This window comes from Syngnathoides biaculeatus, chromosome 5 (assembly GCF_019802595.1).
Source record: "Syngnathoides biaculeatus isolate LvHL_M chromosome 5, ASM1980259v1, whole genome shotgun sequence".
Lineage (NCBI taxonomy): Eukaryota > Metazoa > Chordata > Actinopteri > Syngnathiformes > Syngnathidae > Syngnathoides > Syngnathoides biaculeatus.
The window spans coordinates 3,268,987-3,285,994 of NC_084644.1; the positions used below are offsets into that span (position 1 = coordinate 3,268,987).

General features: G+C 43.6%; 1 protein-coding gene across 1 annotated transcript in view; it reads left to right on the forward strand.

Moving 5' to 3' along the window:
• sntb1 (syntrophin, basic 1) overlaps window positions 1-17,008 on the forward strand; it is a 34,421-nt gene that overhangs the window by 12,282 nt on the left and 5,131 nt on the right. Inside the window, exons 3-7 of the mRNA XM_061818691.1 lie at window positions 3,239-3,356; window positions 3,450-3,539; window positions 6,318-6,457; window positions 7,402-7,598; window positions 16,145-16,374. Coding sequence (XP_061674675.1) covers window positions 3,239-3,356; window positions 3,450-3,539; window positions 6,318-6,457; window positions 7,402-7,598; window positions 16,145-16,374 — 775 coding nt within the window. The remainder of the gene's footprint in view (window positions 1-3,238; window positions 3,357-3,449; window positions 3,540-6,317; window positions 6,458-7,401; window positions 7,599-16,144; window positions 16,375-17,008) is intronic.

Sequence of the window (17,008 nt, forward strand, 5' to 3'; positions counted from 1 at the left end):
TATAGGAAATTGGTTTCCAAGCAATTTTTCCACATACTTAATAGTTTATTTCATGCCCGACGACATGAAAAAATGGTTTGGGTTTTTCATGTTTTCCATTCCCCAGCGGCCTCATTGTAAACTCAACTATGCGGCGGGGAGGAACAAGATAAACGTTTCTGTTGTCCTTCGGAGACCGCTGTCGCTTTTCTTCCCCCAACTTGTTTTTTAGACACCGAGCGTCTAAGTTTGAAGTGGAGCGGCGATAAATTGCCGGTAATGTTAGGAAGTGCGCGCAAATACTTATAACAGCGGCGGGGGTCTGTTGTTTGTCTTCAGTTACATCTGTATTCACACTCCAAAAATACATTTAAAAAAAAAAATATTTGAAACCTCCTTGGATTTTACGGTTTTGACGGATGCGTGCAATCACATCAAAAATAGAGGACTAAGGACCAGTGTACCACAGGACAATAAACACATTTAAAAAACGAAAAGGTGACCCTTCAGGCGACGTTTTGACAGTTTTAGTTTTACTTTTTAATAAAGAAACGTTGTCTACTTGTGATAAGATTTCTGCAATCAATGTTCTTCTCTTAAGAGGCTGACATTGTTTCCAGTCCTTCATCCATTTTGGCTAATTTCGCTCAACCTCTCCAGCCACTCTTCACTCAGGCTTCAGCTGCCGTAGTTTTCACGCTACGTGTGCATTCTCATAATATTCCAGCTCAGACTGTTCGGCTTTCATAAATTGATAGCAACGGACTAAAATGAAATGACCCGGAATGTTTAATACAATCAGATAGGACATTTTTCTAAATCAGCCAAACGTGACGTCCGCTGTCACAGCCCGCCGAAAGCTTGATGGCACTTTTAACTGCACTTTGCCAAAGCTCATTTAACTTGGGTCCCAATTTGAGAGCGTAACTGTAGTTGAACATTCACCGGGTCGGCGCTATTCTCCATTTCTGCGCTTTGTCGCTTGTACAAGAATTCAGGGTCAATATCCCAACTTGTAATCTCGTGTACCGAGGCCGGTATTTGTTCGGTACACAGGGCAATGTTGAATAAACAAGGAGAGACACATTTTCCTCATAGCAGTCCAAAGTTTCAGGTGGACCGGTTATTTTTGTAACTATTTCAATGCCGGTTTGACGGTCTGAGCGCTCCCGGTGCTGAAAAGTCCCCTTGTGATTAACGCACATGCGTGTGGATTTTGTAAACTTCCGGCCAGTCTAAAACATCCCCATCCACGCTTCTTCAACAAGTGCCATTTGACATCTTGTCACCAAGTGTTCATGTTCGCTGTGGACGTCACAGAAAGACGAACACAACTTAACGTACATATATGTGTGTATCATTTGTCAACTTTTGCTTTAAGGTTATGTTAGATACTAAAGAAATAAATACTTGGGGTCAACAATACAGAGCAATTGTGAGTGTGGTAAGGAAGTGAAGAAACGGGTCCAAGCGGGGTGGAACAGTTGGCGGAAGGTGTCTGGTGTGCCATGTCATAGAAGAGTCTCCGACACGATGAAGGGCAAAGTTTATAAAACAGTGGTGAGGCCGGCCATGATGTACGGATAAGAGACGGTGGCACAGAAGAATCAACAGGAAGCAGAATTTCAGGTGGCAGAAATGATGATGGTGACGAGTGAGCCGGTTGGATAGGATTAGAAATGAGCTCATTAGAGGGACGGCCAAAGTTGGATGTTTTGGTGACAAGGTTAGACAGAGCAGACTTAGATGGTTTGGACATGTTCAGAGGTGAGAGAGCGAGTATGTTGGTGGAAGGGTGCTGAGGATGGAGCTGCCAGGCAAAAGAGCGAGCGAGAGAGAGGAAGACCAAAGAAAAGGTTGATGGATGTTGTGAGGGAAGACATGAGGACAGTGGGTGTGAGAGAGGAGGATGCACGAGATAGGCTTAGATGGAAAAAGATGACACGCTGTGGCGACCCCTAACGGGACAAGCTGAAAGAACAAGAAGAATTTTTATGGTTATGGATGACGTTATGAGAAAACGTATGTTAGTTACCTCTATGTAGAAGAAGGAGAACTATGAGACCCGGGGATTTCCCAGTAAGCGTCTGGCACGTACCCAGAGTTCCCCTGCACGCGGTTTAATCACAAGGAGACCTTTCAGCACGGGGGAGCGCTCAAACCATCACACCAGTCTTGTTATCTTTTGCCCAAGCAACGGTGGCTAGTCGGATAAGGACGGCAACACAAGATGTGCTCCTGTCGTCGCTGCTCTGCTGGGCCTCCAATTAATCACGTCACCTTTCACAGATCAAAACTTTGAGGCAGATATACTCCGCCGACCTATTTTTACAAGTCGACTACGCGGAGTTATTCGATGTGCCCAGCCCTACTTTGAGAGGACTCGAGTTTTTTCCAGGTCTCCCGTGTCAGGTGTGTGTGTGTGCAGAGAACGGCGAAAAGAAAGAAAGCCTGTTTGCGCAAACCGCACGTGGCCGTTTCACTCCGCCACCCACGGGAGCACGTGAACAGACGACTATTGACTTTTGACATAGTTGGTGGTACACAGGCCAGATAAAGAATGCGGTTGCGTTCGTACTGCGTAAACTGAAGGTTTCCTCCGTGTTTGCTGCCCACGTGTCGTCGCTGCTTCGAGCGCAACGGCTTCACGATGTGTATTTTTGATTTATTTCCTTTCCTGGCAGGGTGTTTATTGGTAGATGTACAGTGGAATAGCTAGGGGTGGGATATAATCAGGTTTCCTCACTTTCACGGAAAAATCCATATCGTTTTGCTTCACATTTACCATGTCTCATTTTGTTTTTTTAGCTACGGGCTGTATATTATGCTGGCATTAATCATCACTTATCTGTACAAAAATACTTTTCTCCTCCGATGCTTCCACCCCCCGTTTAAGACGATTCCTTCCACAGGATTAAACAAGACTGATTTTAACAAACTCAAACGGCAACGTGTTACGTGGTGCACCGTGAAGCCTTTCGACAGAATCCTTTTTTATTTATTTTTTTAAATTCACATTCACTGAGCACACAATGGAGACAGAATCGCTCCAAACATGCACGTTTACGGAGGCCGTTTGTTCGAAATGCCCCGCGGAGGCTTTAAAGTACGGCGACCGTGTTGCATTTTTTTTAACCGGATCATAGAAGTCAGGACCGAAACATAAGACGAGAACATTTGATTGTTCTGCAGCTTCTAGCCAAAAATGAAGAATGGCGAATCCTGTAGCAAACGCTTGTGCTGAAATTGTCTCCCCCAGACAAGTGGAGCTGCACTCCCCCGACGCCAAACACACGGTGGTCCTGCGCTTTCCGGACCAGCTGTGCGCCCTCACGTGGTTCGCCGCCGTGCACGCCGTCACATCCGCGCTGACGCAGGTCCGTCTCGCACTCGCGCAGCAGAATCACGTCCCGTAGGTGACGTGTGACCCGGATGCGGACTTTCTGACTGAGCGTGTCATCTCGTGGCAGCGGGCACTCGCCGAGGTGATTCGTCACGCGACCGGGTCCGGCCTCGCGGGCAGCAAAGAGATTCGACACCTGGGATGGCTGGCAGGGAAGGTAAGGACAACGTGCGTGTCTGACTTGGTTGTTGTGATGTTGTCTGGAGTATTTTTGTACTTTTTTTTTTTTTTTGGTTGTACTTTACATATGACATTCTGTGCCCATGTGCACTACTGTATGTGTTGGTGTTTTTTCCGGCCTATAAGCCGCCACTTTTTTTCACACACTTTCAACCCTGCGATTTATTGCGTTGATGCGGCTGATTTGTGCGTTTTTTTTTTTTCTAACGACCGGAAGGGGGCCTTCTAGCTGAAAAGGTAAGAGACCAGTGGAATATATGTGCTGAGGAATTTAGTTATTTTTTTTACCAGCCCTGTTAGTGTTGCGCTAGCATTAGCGCCACACTAGCTTGTTTCTGCTGTGTTACTGCCGTGTCCCAGTGATTTTTACCAGTATGTTTTTTTTTTTTTTAACCGGCCCTGTTAGCGCAGCACTAGCGTGTTGCTGCTGTGTTACTGGCGTGTCTCAGTGATTTTTTTTTTTTTTTTTTAACCAGCCCTGTTAGTGCTGTGCTACCGCGTTGCTACTGTGTAGCTGCCGCAGCTGTTTATTTTTTAACATTTTTTACCGGTATGTTTTTTTTCGTTTTTTTTAACCTACCTACTAAGATAGGCCAAGGTATTAAAACTCTTTCTGTGTACCGTCTTTGTAAATATTTTGTGTTTCAGTGGGTGCATATGCGGCTTTTACACAGGTGCGGCTTATTTATGTACCAAATGGTATTTCCTTTCCAAATGTACTGGCTGAGGCTTATAATCAGGTGCGCTCTGTAGGCCGGAAATTACAGTAGTTATTACCATTACAAGTTTGATTACTCTTTTGTGTTTTTATACAATAGTGTTTCCTTATCCTTAACAAATATGTTACAAAAGCATCGTAGTTTTTTTTTTTTTTTTTTGGGGGGATGGTCCGGAATGGATCAGTTCATGACGTCATTGATCGGATCGTGGAATTATGACTTCAAAACCGATGAGCAAAAAAATTCCGATTATCGTCCATTTCCGATCAGATCATTGTAAAGTCTAGATTTTAACGGGAAATATTGATTTGATCAAGTCAAGGCACCAACTGTCCTTGGTTTGCCGAATGTGGCCTCACTTTGCAAAGTCATCGGGTTGAGTTGGATCATATTGATCGTTAAAGTTAATCTGAGAAAGTGACAAAGGGATGCAACAAAGACCCCCCCCCGCCCCCACCCTGCACAAACACCCACGTCAAATTATTGCAAACTTCGAATCACATGAAAACCACCTTCATGAGTGCCAACTTCAGTCCACGACTGCCAATTTTTATCATCAAATTGTAACCATTATTGTTGCTCCTCAATGACAATTTCTCATTATGTTCAAAAGGTGACTCTTGATATGTAAAATCGCGCGACGCGATTGGCTGTGACAACGCATCAAAGAGTGGCTTAGGATTCCATAGCCGGGCTGCGGCTCGTCTCATAATGACAACACTTATGAACGTAAAATGCCAAGCGGCGTGCGGCAAATATAAGTTCCGAATACAAAGGATTAACTATGTGGGTTCTGGAGGGAAGGCGGCGGGGGTGAGGGGGTGTTGTCGTTTAGAAGATGGGGCTCACGCGAGGAAGCAAATGTTGCAATCACGTAGCGATGCATCAGCGGCAGGAAGAAATTAGCATTTCTATCGCACAACCCGAACGGTCCGCATTCCTCCGGCATTCACGTCTGCTTATTGAGTTGGGAAAGAAGAGGAAAATAAAACGCATTAAGTCTGGATTTAACATCGTTACACATTTGATGTATTCCAGAGACGTTATTATTACTACTTTGTTTGTAGGGAGTTCGCGCTTGAGCGACTTTGCTAAGAAACATTTTCATTACTTTGCAACTTCATTGATGTGTAAAAAAAAAAAAAAAAAAAAAATGCACATTGGGTTTGGAGGAGGTCTGCACAAACATTTGAAATAACCTCTCCGATGTTTCAAAACAATTTTCAGGCCACGGAATAAATGAATTGTGATATTGTTTTCACCGTGGGGGGTCAACCGAAGATGGACTAAAAGGGTTGGGCAAAAAAAAAAAAAAAGGTCTGATTTCTAGTTAAAAATAATAAAGATGTGACCCATTGTGAAAAAACAAAACATTTTTTTTAGAGTTCTACTAATTATACCTGAAATAAGTTCAAAGCAATTTAATCCACTGGCAGTTTTTTTTCTTACAACCTATTCAAGTAAAAAATAACTTGAAACAAGTGAAAACTGATAATTATTTTTGGAATTTTTTTTTTTGGTGAGTTTTATTTTAAGTGGGATCTGAACTGTCTCGAGAAGTTTGACTATAAATACCAAAAAATATTATTGATAATTGGAATGATTTCATTTTCGTACTGTGAGCATCTTATCCTCACAATCCTGAGCTCACTTTAAGGTATATGGTACTTTTCAAGGGTTAGTCAATCTTCCGTTATTGTGTATCAAATGTGAATATTCTTACTGGTATTAGTTTGAAAAAAAGTGGTCTCGAACATTTTTCTATAGCGCTTACAGATGCTCAACTCACAGCCCGTCCGTAAGCCATATAAGTCTGAAGTCTGGTACTGTATATGATATTGAAAGCATAACGTGGACGAATGGATAGTTTACCCAAGGATGGCCAGCGAGCTGTGCAAACAATGTATTCCTTTCCATCTCTTCGCGTTTTGATTAATTGATTATTTTCCAAAAATCCCGATTCGCTGTGGGTTAGCGATTGGAGGTCGTCGGAGATCAACGCTCTCAAGCGGGTTGCGCTTCTTGTTTTTGTGCAGCAAAGCGAGAGCGAGAAGCAGTGCTGGAAGCCCGTCCTGGTGCTGGTGACGGACAAGGACCTGCTGCTTTATGACAGCCTGCCGCGAAGCAAGGAGGCCTGGCAGAGTCCGGCGCACGCGTTTCCTCTCCTGGCGACGCGGTGGGTTCGTCTTCACGTTCACTGGCGCACTCCAAACGTGCGTCGGTGAATTTTTTGGATCGACGCTGCAAAAATCTCACAATGATCGCATTTCCTCCTGCACTTTTTTTGCCTCCATTTTCAGTAAGATACAAAATTTTTCCCATTTTAAGAATATTATTTGATTTTTACTGAAGATAACACACATTTTTGTCCCTAAAATAAATTGGGAATAATGAATGAATTGACTTGATGTGATTCCAAAATACAAAAAGAAGATCTTAAAACGTCTTTTTGTCTTGTTGATTAAGGGGGGGAGGGAAAAGCAAAACTGACATTAAAAAGTACTGGACAGTAAAATGTTTTCACCAGAAATGTTATGAATCCACTGGTAAGATTTTGTGTTTTCGCAGTGAATGATTCATCATACCGTCCAAAGTCGGAACGCCCCAAAGGTGTTTGTGTTTCGAAGAGTTGCCCCAACAATGTTATTAAAACCATCCCGGGTTCATCTCTGTTTTATCAAACGGCACATTTTTTAATATTCAGCTCAGCGTTTATTTTGGTAGGTACGGAATGGGAGTGACGCATCTTTTCTGGTTTCAGAAAAGCGTTATCGGGCTCATAAGATCGAAGCGTCTTCACATGAATGGATGTGACCAATGATGACAATGCCGCCTTTTTATGAAGCTTCCCCTTTTTTTTGACTTGCTTTATCACGGCTTATATAAAAAACTGCCAGGGCAGACTCAGTGACACCTTCGAGACCTGTTTGTAAGGGAAAAAAGAAGTGTGGACAGTCATGACTTGTAACTTCAAACATTTCCTGAAAAAGCCTTTGTGATGGAGACAATTTGGGCCTATCAGAAATGCACACACGTAAAAATTTGGATTTTAATGACAACGAACAAGTTTTGCAGATTCCACTGCACATTTATTCAATGCGTGTTTTTGCCTCCCTCCAGTTTGGTGCAGTCCGGGCCCGACGCGGGTTCCCCTTGGTCGGGCACCGAGCTCTTTTTTGCCACCCGCACCGGCACCCGCCTCGGAATCGAGACCTACCTTTTCCGGGCCGAGACCAGCAAGGATTTGGCCCTGTGGACGCGACAAATCGTCAACGGCTGCCACGCCGCAGCCGAGATGATCAAAGAAGTCAGTACGAGTGAGTACAACTGCGTCACGTGATTACACAGAAATACTTTGACTCAAAAAGTTTTAAGTTGTTCTGCGACCAGTATAAGGGGGCGTGGCTTAGTGAGTGACATCAGGAACTCTGATTTCAGCTCCATTTGGCCATTTTACATGCGCTAACATCTCCTCCTTGTGAGTGTTTTCATCTTCTACTTGTCCCTTCTATAATTGGCTAAAATAAATGATTTTTTTTTTTAATGAGTTCACAAGTTGTATAAATGCAATATGATTTGCCACCTTCAGGGTCACCATCTTAAAACGTGCAAAAAGTATTATGGGAACCCATAATTAATGGCTATGTTTTCAATGACAGCAGTTGTAGAAAATCAAGCTAAACGTTGCGCTTTACTTGCATTTCTTACTACTAACCAATTTGGTGGTATTTGTGCATATATTTCATAAAACTCAGACTGGGCCTTGTGTTTTAAATACAACTATCCAGCGACGGATCGCCGCATACAGGAAAAAAAAAAGACTGCTTAAAACAGATGTCACGTTAAACTCGCAACCTCGGTAAACAGAGAAGCGTCCGAGGTAGACGTACGAGGACGGAATAAAAACAAGCGGCACAGGTCACTGCGCTAGATCCTGCGACGCGTCCTCAGATGTGTTCGGACACGCTGCGGCGGAAATGAGAAGGCGAAGGTATGCAAAGGCCTAAGCCCGAAGCGCTGCCAGCCTGGAATAAATTCTTAACGCGAGCCCACGAAGCAGAATGTCAACACAAACATCCACAGAAGGTAGAAGGGAGCCATATGGAAGATGTTTACGAGCTATTTGTAGAGGGGAACGGCATTTTTCTCTTTGTAATTGTGCACTGACTGTCAAGGGAATTCCGACAGAACCCCCTTCGCTCTGCCTCCCTTTTCTCTCGCTGCACAAAATGTCCTGGGAACCGCTCGTCTCCCACGGGCGACCCCCCCCCCCACCCGGGAGCCCCGACTCACCACGCGCTGCCAAGTTTCACTTCAGAGCCCCTCGGAAGCGGCCGCCAAGTCTGCTTCCCGTCCTCTTTGACAGTTTGCATCATTTGTCGCAAACGAGCTTTTCCGCGTCCAACAGGAGAGCGTTCGGTCACGTCTGCGCTCGGCAAAATTGAACGCCGGAAGGGGAATTCCCGCAACTATATTGTGTACGTCGCACTTGGTTTCGGGTAAATGTCACATTTCTTAATCTTGTTTAGCTTCATGACTAAAGTCTGTCTAGACAAAAGGAGTAAAGTGATTTTATTTATTTATTTTTACTGCTTCGATTCATTTTGATTACTTCGCACAAGGACAGTGGCAGCAAACATCAACGAAAATCGCAGATGACCTTTTTTCATGTGTGGGGAAAAAACTGCAGAAAAAACAGCTAAGAAGCATTCCTGTGTTATTTACCCCAAAATGTAAATACCGTAATTTCCGGCCTACAGCGCGCACCTAATTATAAGCCTCACCCAGTACATTTGGAAAGGAAATAATATTTGGTACATACATAAGCCGCACCTGTCTAATAGCTGCAAGTGCCCACATTGAAACATGAGATCTTTACAAAGACGGTACACAGAAAGAGTTTTCAAAGTTTTAATACTTTAGCTAACGAACTAGCACCATCCCAAAAAAAAAACAGACCGGTAAAAATCAGTGAGACGCCGCAGTAACACAGCAGCAACACGCTAGCCCGGCGCTAACGCTAGCACAGCGCTAACAGGGCTGGTTAAAAAAAAACGTACCGGTAAAAATCACGGCAATAACACAGAAGCAAGACACTAGCGCAGTGCTAACAGGGCCGGTTAAAAAAAAGTCACTTCCTTGGCACATACATTCCACCAGTGTCACTCTTACCTTTTCCGTTTGAGTGCCCCTTGCGGCCGTTATAAAAAAGGCACCAATTAGCCGGATCACCGCATAAGCCGCAGGGTTGAAAGCGTTGCGGTTTATAGGCCGGAAATGACCGTAATAAACATGACTCATTAATTATGGTAAATACATACTTTGGTGACGCGCTCCTGCCCTACATGATTGAGGCTGACTTTCCGGTTTCGCATTGAAATCCAAAACTCATACGTGATAATTGGCGTGGCCAGTCACAATCGCTTGGTTACATTATAGCAACAGTCGTGGTGGAAAAGGTGTGACGGTAGATCAGCTGGAAAGCGTTGGCCTCACAGTTTTGGGGTCCTGGGTTCAATCCCGGACCTGCCTGTGTGGAGTTTGCATGTTCTCCCTGTGGCTGCGTGGGTTTTCTCCGAGCACTCTGGTTTCCTCCCACACCCCAAAAACATGCAACTTTAAATTGCCACGAGGTGTGATTGTGAGCGCGGCTGTTGTCTGTCTTCATGTGCCTTGCGATTGGCTGCCAACCAATTCAGGGTGTACCCCGCCTTCTGCTAGGATAGGCTCCAGCACTCTCCGCGACCCCTTTGAGGATAAGCGGCTAGGAAAAGTGGTGGATGTTCATGAAGGAGTTCACAAAAAGTGACTGCTTAGCCAGATCCAAATTAAACTTGGTGCTTAACACAATGCGGACGAACGTCCCTCCAGGGCAAAATAAACAAATTGGAATTCCGTTCTTGTTAAAAGTTGCTTTGCTAAAATGGATTAGCGCATCTGACCAAAGTAGTAGAAAAGTTCAATTCAAAACGTGAAACTCATTTAAAACATTTGTTAAATATCATTTTCATCAATGTGATTGTTTCTAATGTTCTATTCATATTTCATGACTCGGTACACACACACGCACACATTTACACGCTTATATTTATGCTAATATATATTATTTATGCTCATAAAAGTTTGAATTCGGGGGTTTAACGCTTCAACGCACAAAGTCTGAAGTTGGCCCAAGCAATGAGAAGAAAAGTGTTGAAAAGGAGTGTTTATTAAATATTGGATTTTTGCCGAAAGTTGGTCCAAGAGCGTGACGAATTTCAAGCGGGATTTAAATTTAAAAAGATTCTTATTCAGGCATTTTGTCTTCAGCTTGTATAATTACTGCAATTAATACTTTTTATTTCTTATTGTGAATTGGATTTGTGTAAGTAAATAAATTTGGCAAGAGAGAGAGAGAGAGAGAGAGAGAGAGAGAGAGAGAGAGGAGAGAGAGAGAGAGAGGAGAGGAGAGAGAGAGAGAGAGAAGAGAGAGAGAGAGAGAGAGAGGAGAGGAGGAGAGAGAGAGAGAGACCTTGCTTCAAGGTTGGCAAACGTTGCCTTCACAAGCATCACGGAAAAGCGAACGCTGCTGGTCATTTTGCAAAATAGAATTGAAATGAAATCAGCGGCCGGGTTGAACAGAAAGCCGATGTCATCTGAAACTTGCTTTCTCTGAGAAAGGTGGGAATTAAAAAAAAAAAAAAAAAGCTTTTCGAAATGTGTTTTGACTGAGAGTGAAAGTTAAAAAAAAATTACCATAATTTACCTGCTGCGACGCCTCAAGTCCAGCGCGGCGGTGTTCTAAAATCATCGGAGCGTAACGTACAGTTAATGTCATTTTCAAGCTCAAACAATGACAGCAAAACTTAAATTTTCCCCCATTTTAACGGCCAGCTCACACTGTTATGCTCGGCGTTTCATATCAGAGCCTCTTTTTATCTCAAATGTCACTTCACTCTTCACTATCGCATTTTCTCTTGCCCTTTACCCACCGTCAGAAAAAAACAGAAAAGAAAAGAATGTAGACGCTAGCAGAAAAAAAATGTCTTTTTAAAATTTTTCTGGCACGAAACGTCCTCGCCCTCCACATCAAAGTTCTGAGGTCGATGACTCGAGTTTTACTTTTAATCCGTAATCACGACGAGCTCCTCGGCTGTCGCCGCGACCAGGAAGACGTTTGCCTTGCAAAATTGTCGCCGTGTTACCCAAACGATCTTGTAAAACTCCTTTGGGGTTTTCACTTCCCTTCTTCGTGAGCTTACATTGTTTTGCGGTCTCTCGTCGAGGAGGGGAAGCAAGATTAATAGACCCGAGTGCACCTGACGCAAGACGCGCACATTTTTTATGTATTGGTCTTTACGCTGCCTGTTAAAGATAATACAAAAAAACATTTATAATATATTTCAAATTCCTTCCGCTGTTGTTAAAAAGCACGTGTCTGGAGCTTGTTATCATAACATAAACACAAACACACGCAACCCCGCGACCCGAACCAGTACAAACACTTTCGAAAGTTGCGGATGTTTCAGAGTCATAAAACCGTTCACCGTTCGGGTCCTGCTCGACAGCAGCGTTCATTCAAGCGTAAAAAGAAGTTCACAGCAGTATAGAAAGACCAAGTAAATCCAAAGTTACCGTAAATCCCGGACAACGGAGCGCACCTGCTTATAACCCTCACCCAGTACATTTGTAAAGGAAATACCATTTGGTACATACATAGATACGCCGCAGCCGTGTAAAAGCCGCAAGTGCCCACATTGAAACATGAGATATTTACAAAGAAAGACGGTACACAGAGAGTTTAATGCTAGCGCCGCCGCCGCGCTAACACTAATGCTAGTGACATCACGGTAACGCTAGCGCCGCGCTAACAGGGCCGTTTAAAAAAAAAAAACACACCGGTAAAAATCACTGAGACACGGTAGTAACTAGCTAGCACAGCGCTAACAGGGCCAGACCGGTAAAAGTCACTTCCTCGGCACATATATTCCACCGGTCTCACTCTTACCATTTCCACTCGAGTGCCCCCTTAAAAAAAAAAAATGCACAAATTACCACAGGGTTGAAAGTGTGTGGAAAAAAAAAATATATATATATATCGCTTACAGACCGGAAATTACAGTACTTGTTTGGTGATGCGTCATAGAAGTGACAAAATGCAAGTTCTGAAGATGTGTAAGATTTCCACTCGAAAAATGTATCGAGCGTTCTGTGTACGTGTGCACCGAGGTTCTGATAACGTACTTAGCTGGTTTGTGTCGCGGTGTAAGAACATGCAGCACAGGCAAACCATTTTTCACGAAACTGTCTTTTTATTGCATGGTATTATCCATCCATCCGTTTGACAACTTTAATAAAACTGTAGAAACATCAGAGCAGATTTTTTTTATTCCCCACTAAAAATTGCTGAACATTATCCAAGTAACTGATGAATTGTCCACACGCGCTTTGACTTAACTAACAAAAGATGAGACCGATTTAGTTTTGCGCTGCGGACTGGACTCTGTAATATTTCCATCATAATGAAATGCAAATTGCCACTTCCCACAAAACGCCTCTGATTGGCTCTGACATTAAGTGGTGATTATAATTGTGAACCCGTATTTTTTTTTTATGCCACTTCAAACTGCTTTTGTTATTTTAACAAAATACCTAAAAATACTTTTATTCAAAGTCACACGCGTAATGCAGTAAAATGAAATTTGAACATTTTCTCGCCCACATTATTCGGTGTAAATGAATTTAATGTGCGGCGGAGGACAACCAACCATCTGCTGCTCTCGAAACGGAAAATCATGAATTTCCAAATTGTGCTCAAACATGATGTGACGCAAACGAGGCCGCGAACAGATGAGGACGGGATTTTGCGCTACGTGAGATTTAACTGTCAAAAATGGACCAAAAAAAAAAAAAAAAAAGATTTGAGTGAAACAAAAGACACTTACACGGGCGACTACTTGAATATGCAACAGTGGTACACGCACAGAGTGTAAACACGTCCTTTTCATGTTGTCAGTAAATAATGGCGACATAATAACTCTCCTCTGGCACTGTGGCCCTCCTTCGCCCGAACGTGCGGCTCACGACAGCAAATGATATCACGAGAGAGGAGGAAAAAGAAAAAAACGGGAAGACTTTCAGATAATGAGACTGAAATGTTGTAGTCCGGGTGGCGACCGAGCAGAGGCGACGTTGAAGTACGGCCTCGCCGTGCGCAAATTAAAACTCCACTGTCATCCCCGTAAACATTCTAAAATAGATATTGTCATGAAAAATACAAGTAACATTAGTCTACAAGAAAAAAAAAATATGAGCGGAGAGCGCGTCATCCATGCGCAAAGTTGCGAAAGTTTCATTCGACATCCAAAGGGGTCGCCATATTGGTCAGCAACGTCAGCAAAAAAGCCATACACGGCAAAATCGTGTTTTGTGCTGGGGAAAAAAAACAGATTCCTCCATTCTGGCTGCCTTTTTTTTCTTATTGATATTAATAACATACTAAAAATCATGCATTTCATGACAATGGCGCTTTAAGAAGCAAGCCAAAAGGCACAACAGATTAATGCTGCCCAACGGTGCTTATACCCAGCAAAAAAAACAAAAACAAAAAAAAAAAACGTGACATAGCAACTAAGAATGGTGCGTACAGTATGGAGATGAGCCTGCATGATAAATGACGCCGCTCATAAGTGGCTGTTAGCCGAGGTCGTAGTTTTGGCTTCCAGCTCTCAGCATTTCTCTTCTCCAGCTGACAATTTGAAATTTTGGTACATATTTTGACAAAAATCATTGAAGTTGAGACACATGAAAAGCCTTCGCGGGCCACAAAGAATCATGCGGCGGGCCAGATCTGGCCCCCGGGCCTTGAGTTTGACACACACGCCTCACAGTTCTGAGGTCCAGGGTTGGAATCTCTCTGTGGGGGCAAGTAGGACAGAAAACAGACGGATGGATGGATTTGTAACACGATTTGGTTTCGGCTGCAGGTAAAAGGTCACACGGGGGCAGTTCGACGGCAAAAATGTCAAACGCCTCCGAGGTCGTACGCGCAATTTGGAGTTTGCGGCACAATTCCGGGACGCGCGTCTGAAGCCGCTCGCAATTTGAGCCGCGTTTCGGCGGGCGTCAATGTGACGATTTGGGGGGGGGGGGGGGGGGACCCCAACTTGGACAAGCAACAAAATATGCCTCCGCCGTTATGCATAATTTTCTCTTTTGGGCTTGTTTGTGCGGGGACGAATGTTGGCGCAAGAAAAACACAACTTGGAGAAAGAATAAAAACGCGAAGGAAAACAAAGCCAGACATTTTTCAGGGTTTCATTTTCTGTGCATTTGTATTCAAAGTGTTACTTTTTCACCCCGCCTCATTTAGGGTCCTTCTGTTTTATATACATAATTGTGGATTAAATATGATGTATACGAAGCATTAGAAGTGTTTTTTGTTTTTTTTCTTTTCAGAGACATATTTATATTCAAGAAAATGATGACTCTCATCTAAAGTCTTTGAGGTTTCCATTGTGTCATGTTTTCAAGTTGCCCACCGGGATGTGGCGCAGGTTTCCATCCCAAATTTCTTCAGTATGAAAGGATTATTAACTTCCTTTTGTTCATTTTTTGAGGCTTTTTCACTGGTGGAAAATGATCTTTTTCTTGACCGCGTGGTAAAAGCTGTTCTTCGGTTCCCCGGGGATTAGTTTTATCTCAAAGCTACATTAAAAAAAATTAAATAAAAAATCCAAACAGAAGGGCTGGCAGTATCTGGGATCATCCATTTTTATATGAGCTCTCGCATATAATAAACGCATTTTAATCTATATAAGGTGTGATGGAAGACAGAACAATACTGTATGTCATTTTCAAAAAAGTCTCGGGATCGGCTGAGCTCCTCAACTCACCGCAACATGCCCATTTAAAGCTCTGCTGTCATGCCTATAAACATTCTAAAATAGATATTGTCATGAAAAATACATATGTTATTCACTTCAATGTCTGTACGAAAAAATTAATATGAGCGGAGAGCACGTCATCCATGCGCAAAATGGGAACTTGCAATGGAACACGGAAGCTCTTTTTTAAAGAAGAGAACACCTCACAATCGAGTGGAGTGATCGGGGCAATATTACCCTATCGTTTCGAGCCATATTTAGATGATATGCGGATCACTTCTAACTAACTAACAACAGACTCCCAGACAGTATGTATGAGCCAGGTCGTCCGAAGCAGAACTCACGCCGACGGGTACATCGACACATTTAGCACCCCTGACTTACATGCGCGGATCTTTTGTTACATTCTGAGAGGATTACACCCCCCCCCCCTCACCCCGCAAACTATTTACTTTTTTTAGTCGCTGTATACACACCTTCCTGTCATTTGGAACCCACGAAGCTCTCGTCCTTTCCACTTGTGCAATCCATTTTTCATGAAGAACCGGGTCTTTTGGAAAAGTATGACAATTTAATCCATCCTCCCAAGTGTTCGAACAATATCTAGCAATACAACGAGGCGGCATTTTGGCTAATACGAAGGAACAACGAGCTACCTTCCAACAGGTAAAAAGCGTGTAAACACACGAGCCTGCCTGAGTGCGCTCCTGCTGTTAACGTCACTTCCTGTTTCCTCTGGAAAACAAATCCCTCGAGAGGATTTTCATGACGGGAGTTAGAAAAAGCAAAAAAAGTCAAAACCATTTTTTGTGGTGGAAAAAAATGGATGGGTCCATTCCGGCTGCCTTTTTTTTCTTCATTGATAACATACCGAAAATGATGCATTTCATGACAGTGGAGCTTTAAGAACTGCTGAATTCATTATTCTGCCGATCATCAAATACACTGAACGCAAACAATCCCAATCAAATAATGAACGCAATCAACAAATCTCGCAGGTTGTCTTTACCTGGGTCAAGAGTGCCGGCTGGTGATCCACTACGAGCGGGGCTTCTCCGTGTTGCCCGAACCCAAAGTCAGAGACGGCGAGAGCCAGGACCCGGGGCCGTGGCAAACCCCGACCCAAAAACGAGTGCTCCTGTCCTACCCGTACGAAAAACTGAGGACGTCGTCCGACGATGGCGTTCGGATCCTCCTCCTGGACTTTGGAGGAAAAGAAGGAGAGATTGTGAGTATTTTTCTTGTCCTTACACAAGTAAATAAAACGATTTCCGTGTAATTTGTATTAGTGTCATCTGTTGTGGAATTAATGGAGTTGGTTTTAGAGGTCAAAAGAAATTCGAAATACAGGCCCGAAAATGTAGCCTTAAGCCATCGTAGACACTTCGTCAACTGTCTTTTAGGGTTTGGAAAATGAATCAAGCGGGCCCCCTGTAAGCTCCTCAGAATTGCACGACCATTTCCTTCGTAACGTGAACTTTTCCAAGCGCACACTACTGACAACCAGCATTGCAATATGGCGAGAGGGGCGTGTCAAGACAATGCGGCGATCTGAATGGCTATTATTGTACGAGTGATTGACAGGTCGGAAAGGTCAGTTGCAGCCCATCCTCGCAGAAAAACTCCTGAAATCAAAAATCAGCTGCAGTGAAAGGAGGGGGGTAGTCAGTCCCATGCCGTAAGACTTTTAACGAGTTGGAAGCGGTTGGTCCGTTTTCCGAGCAGTCGGCACCAATTACGGTCAAACTCGCAAAATCAACAACACAACGGCCGCCGCCTGATGAAATGTTGCCATTCTCACTTTGGAAAATGTCACCTTTTCATCCCATTACCCCCCCCCCCCCCCCCCCCCCCCCCGGACA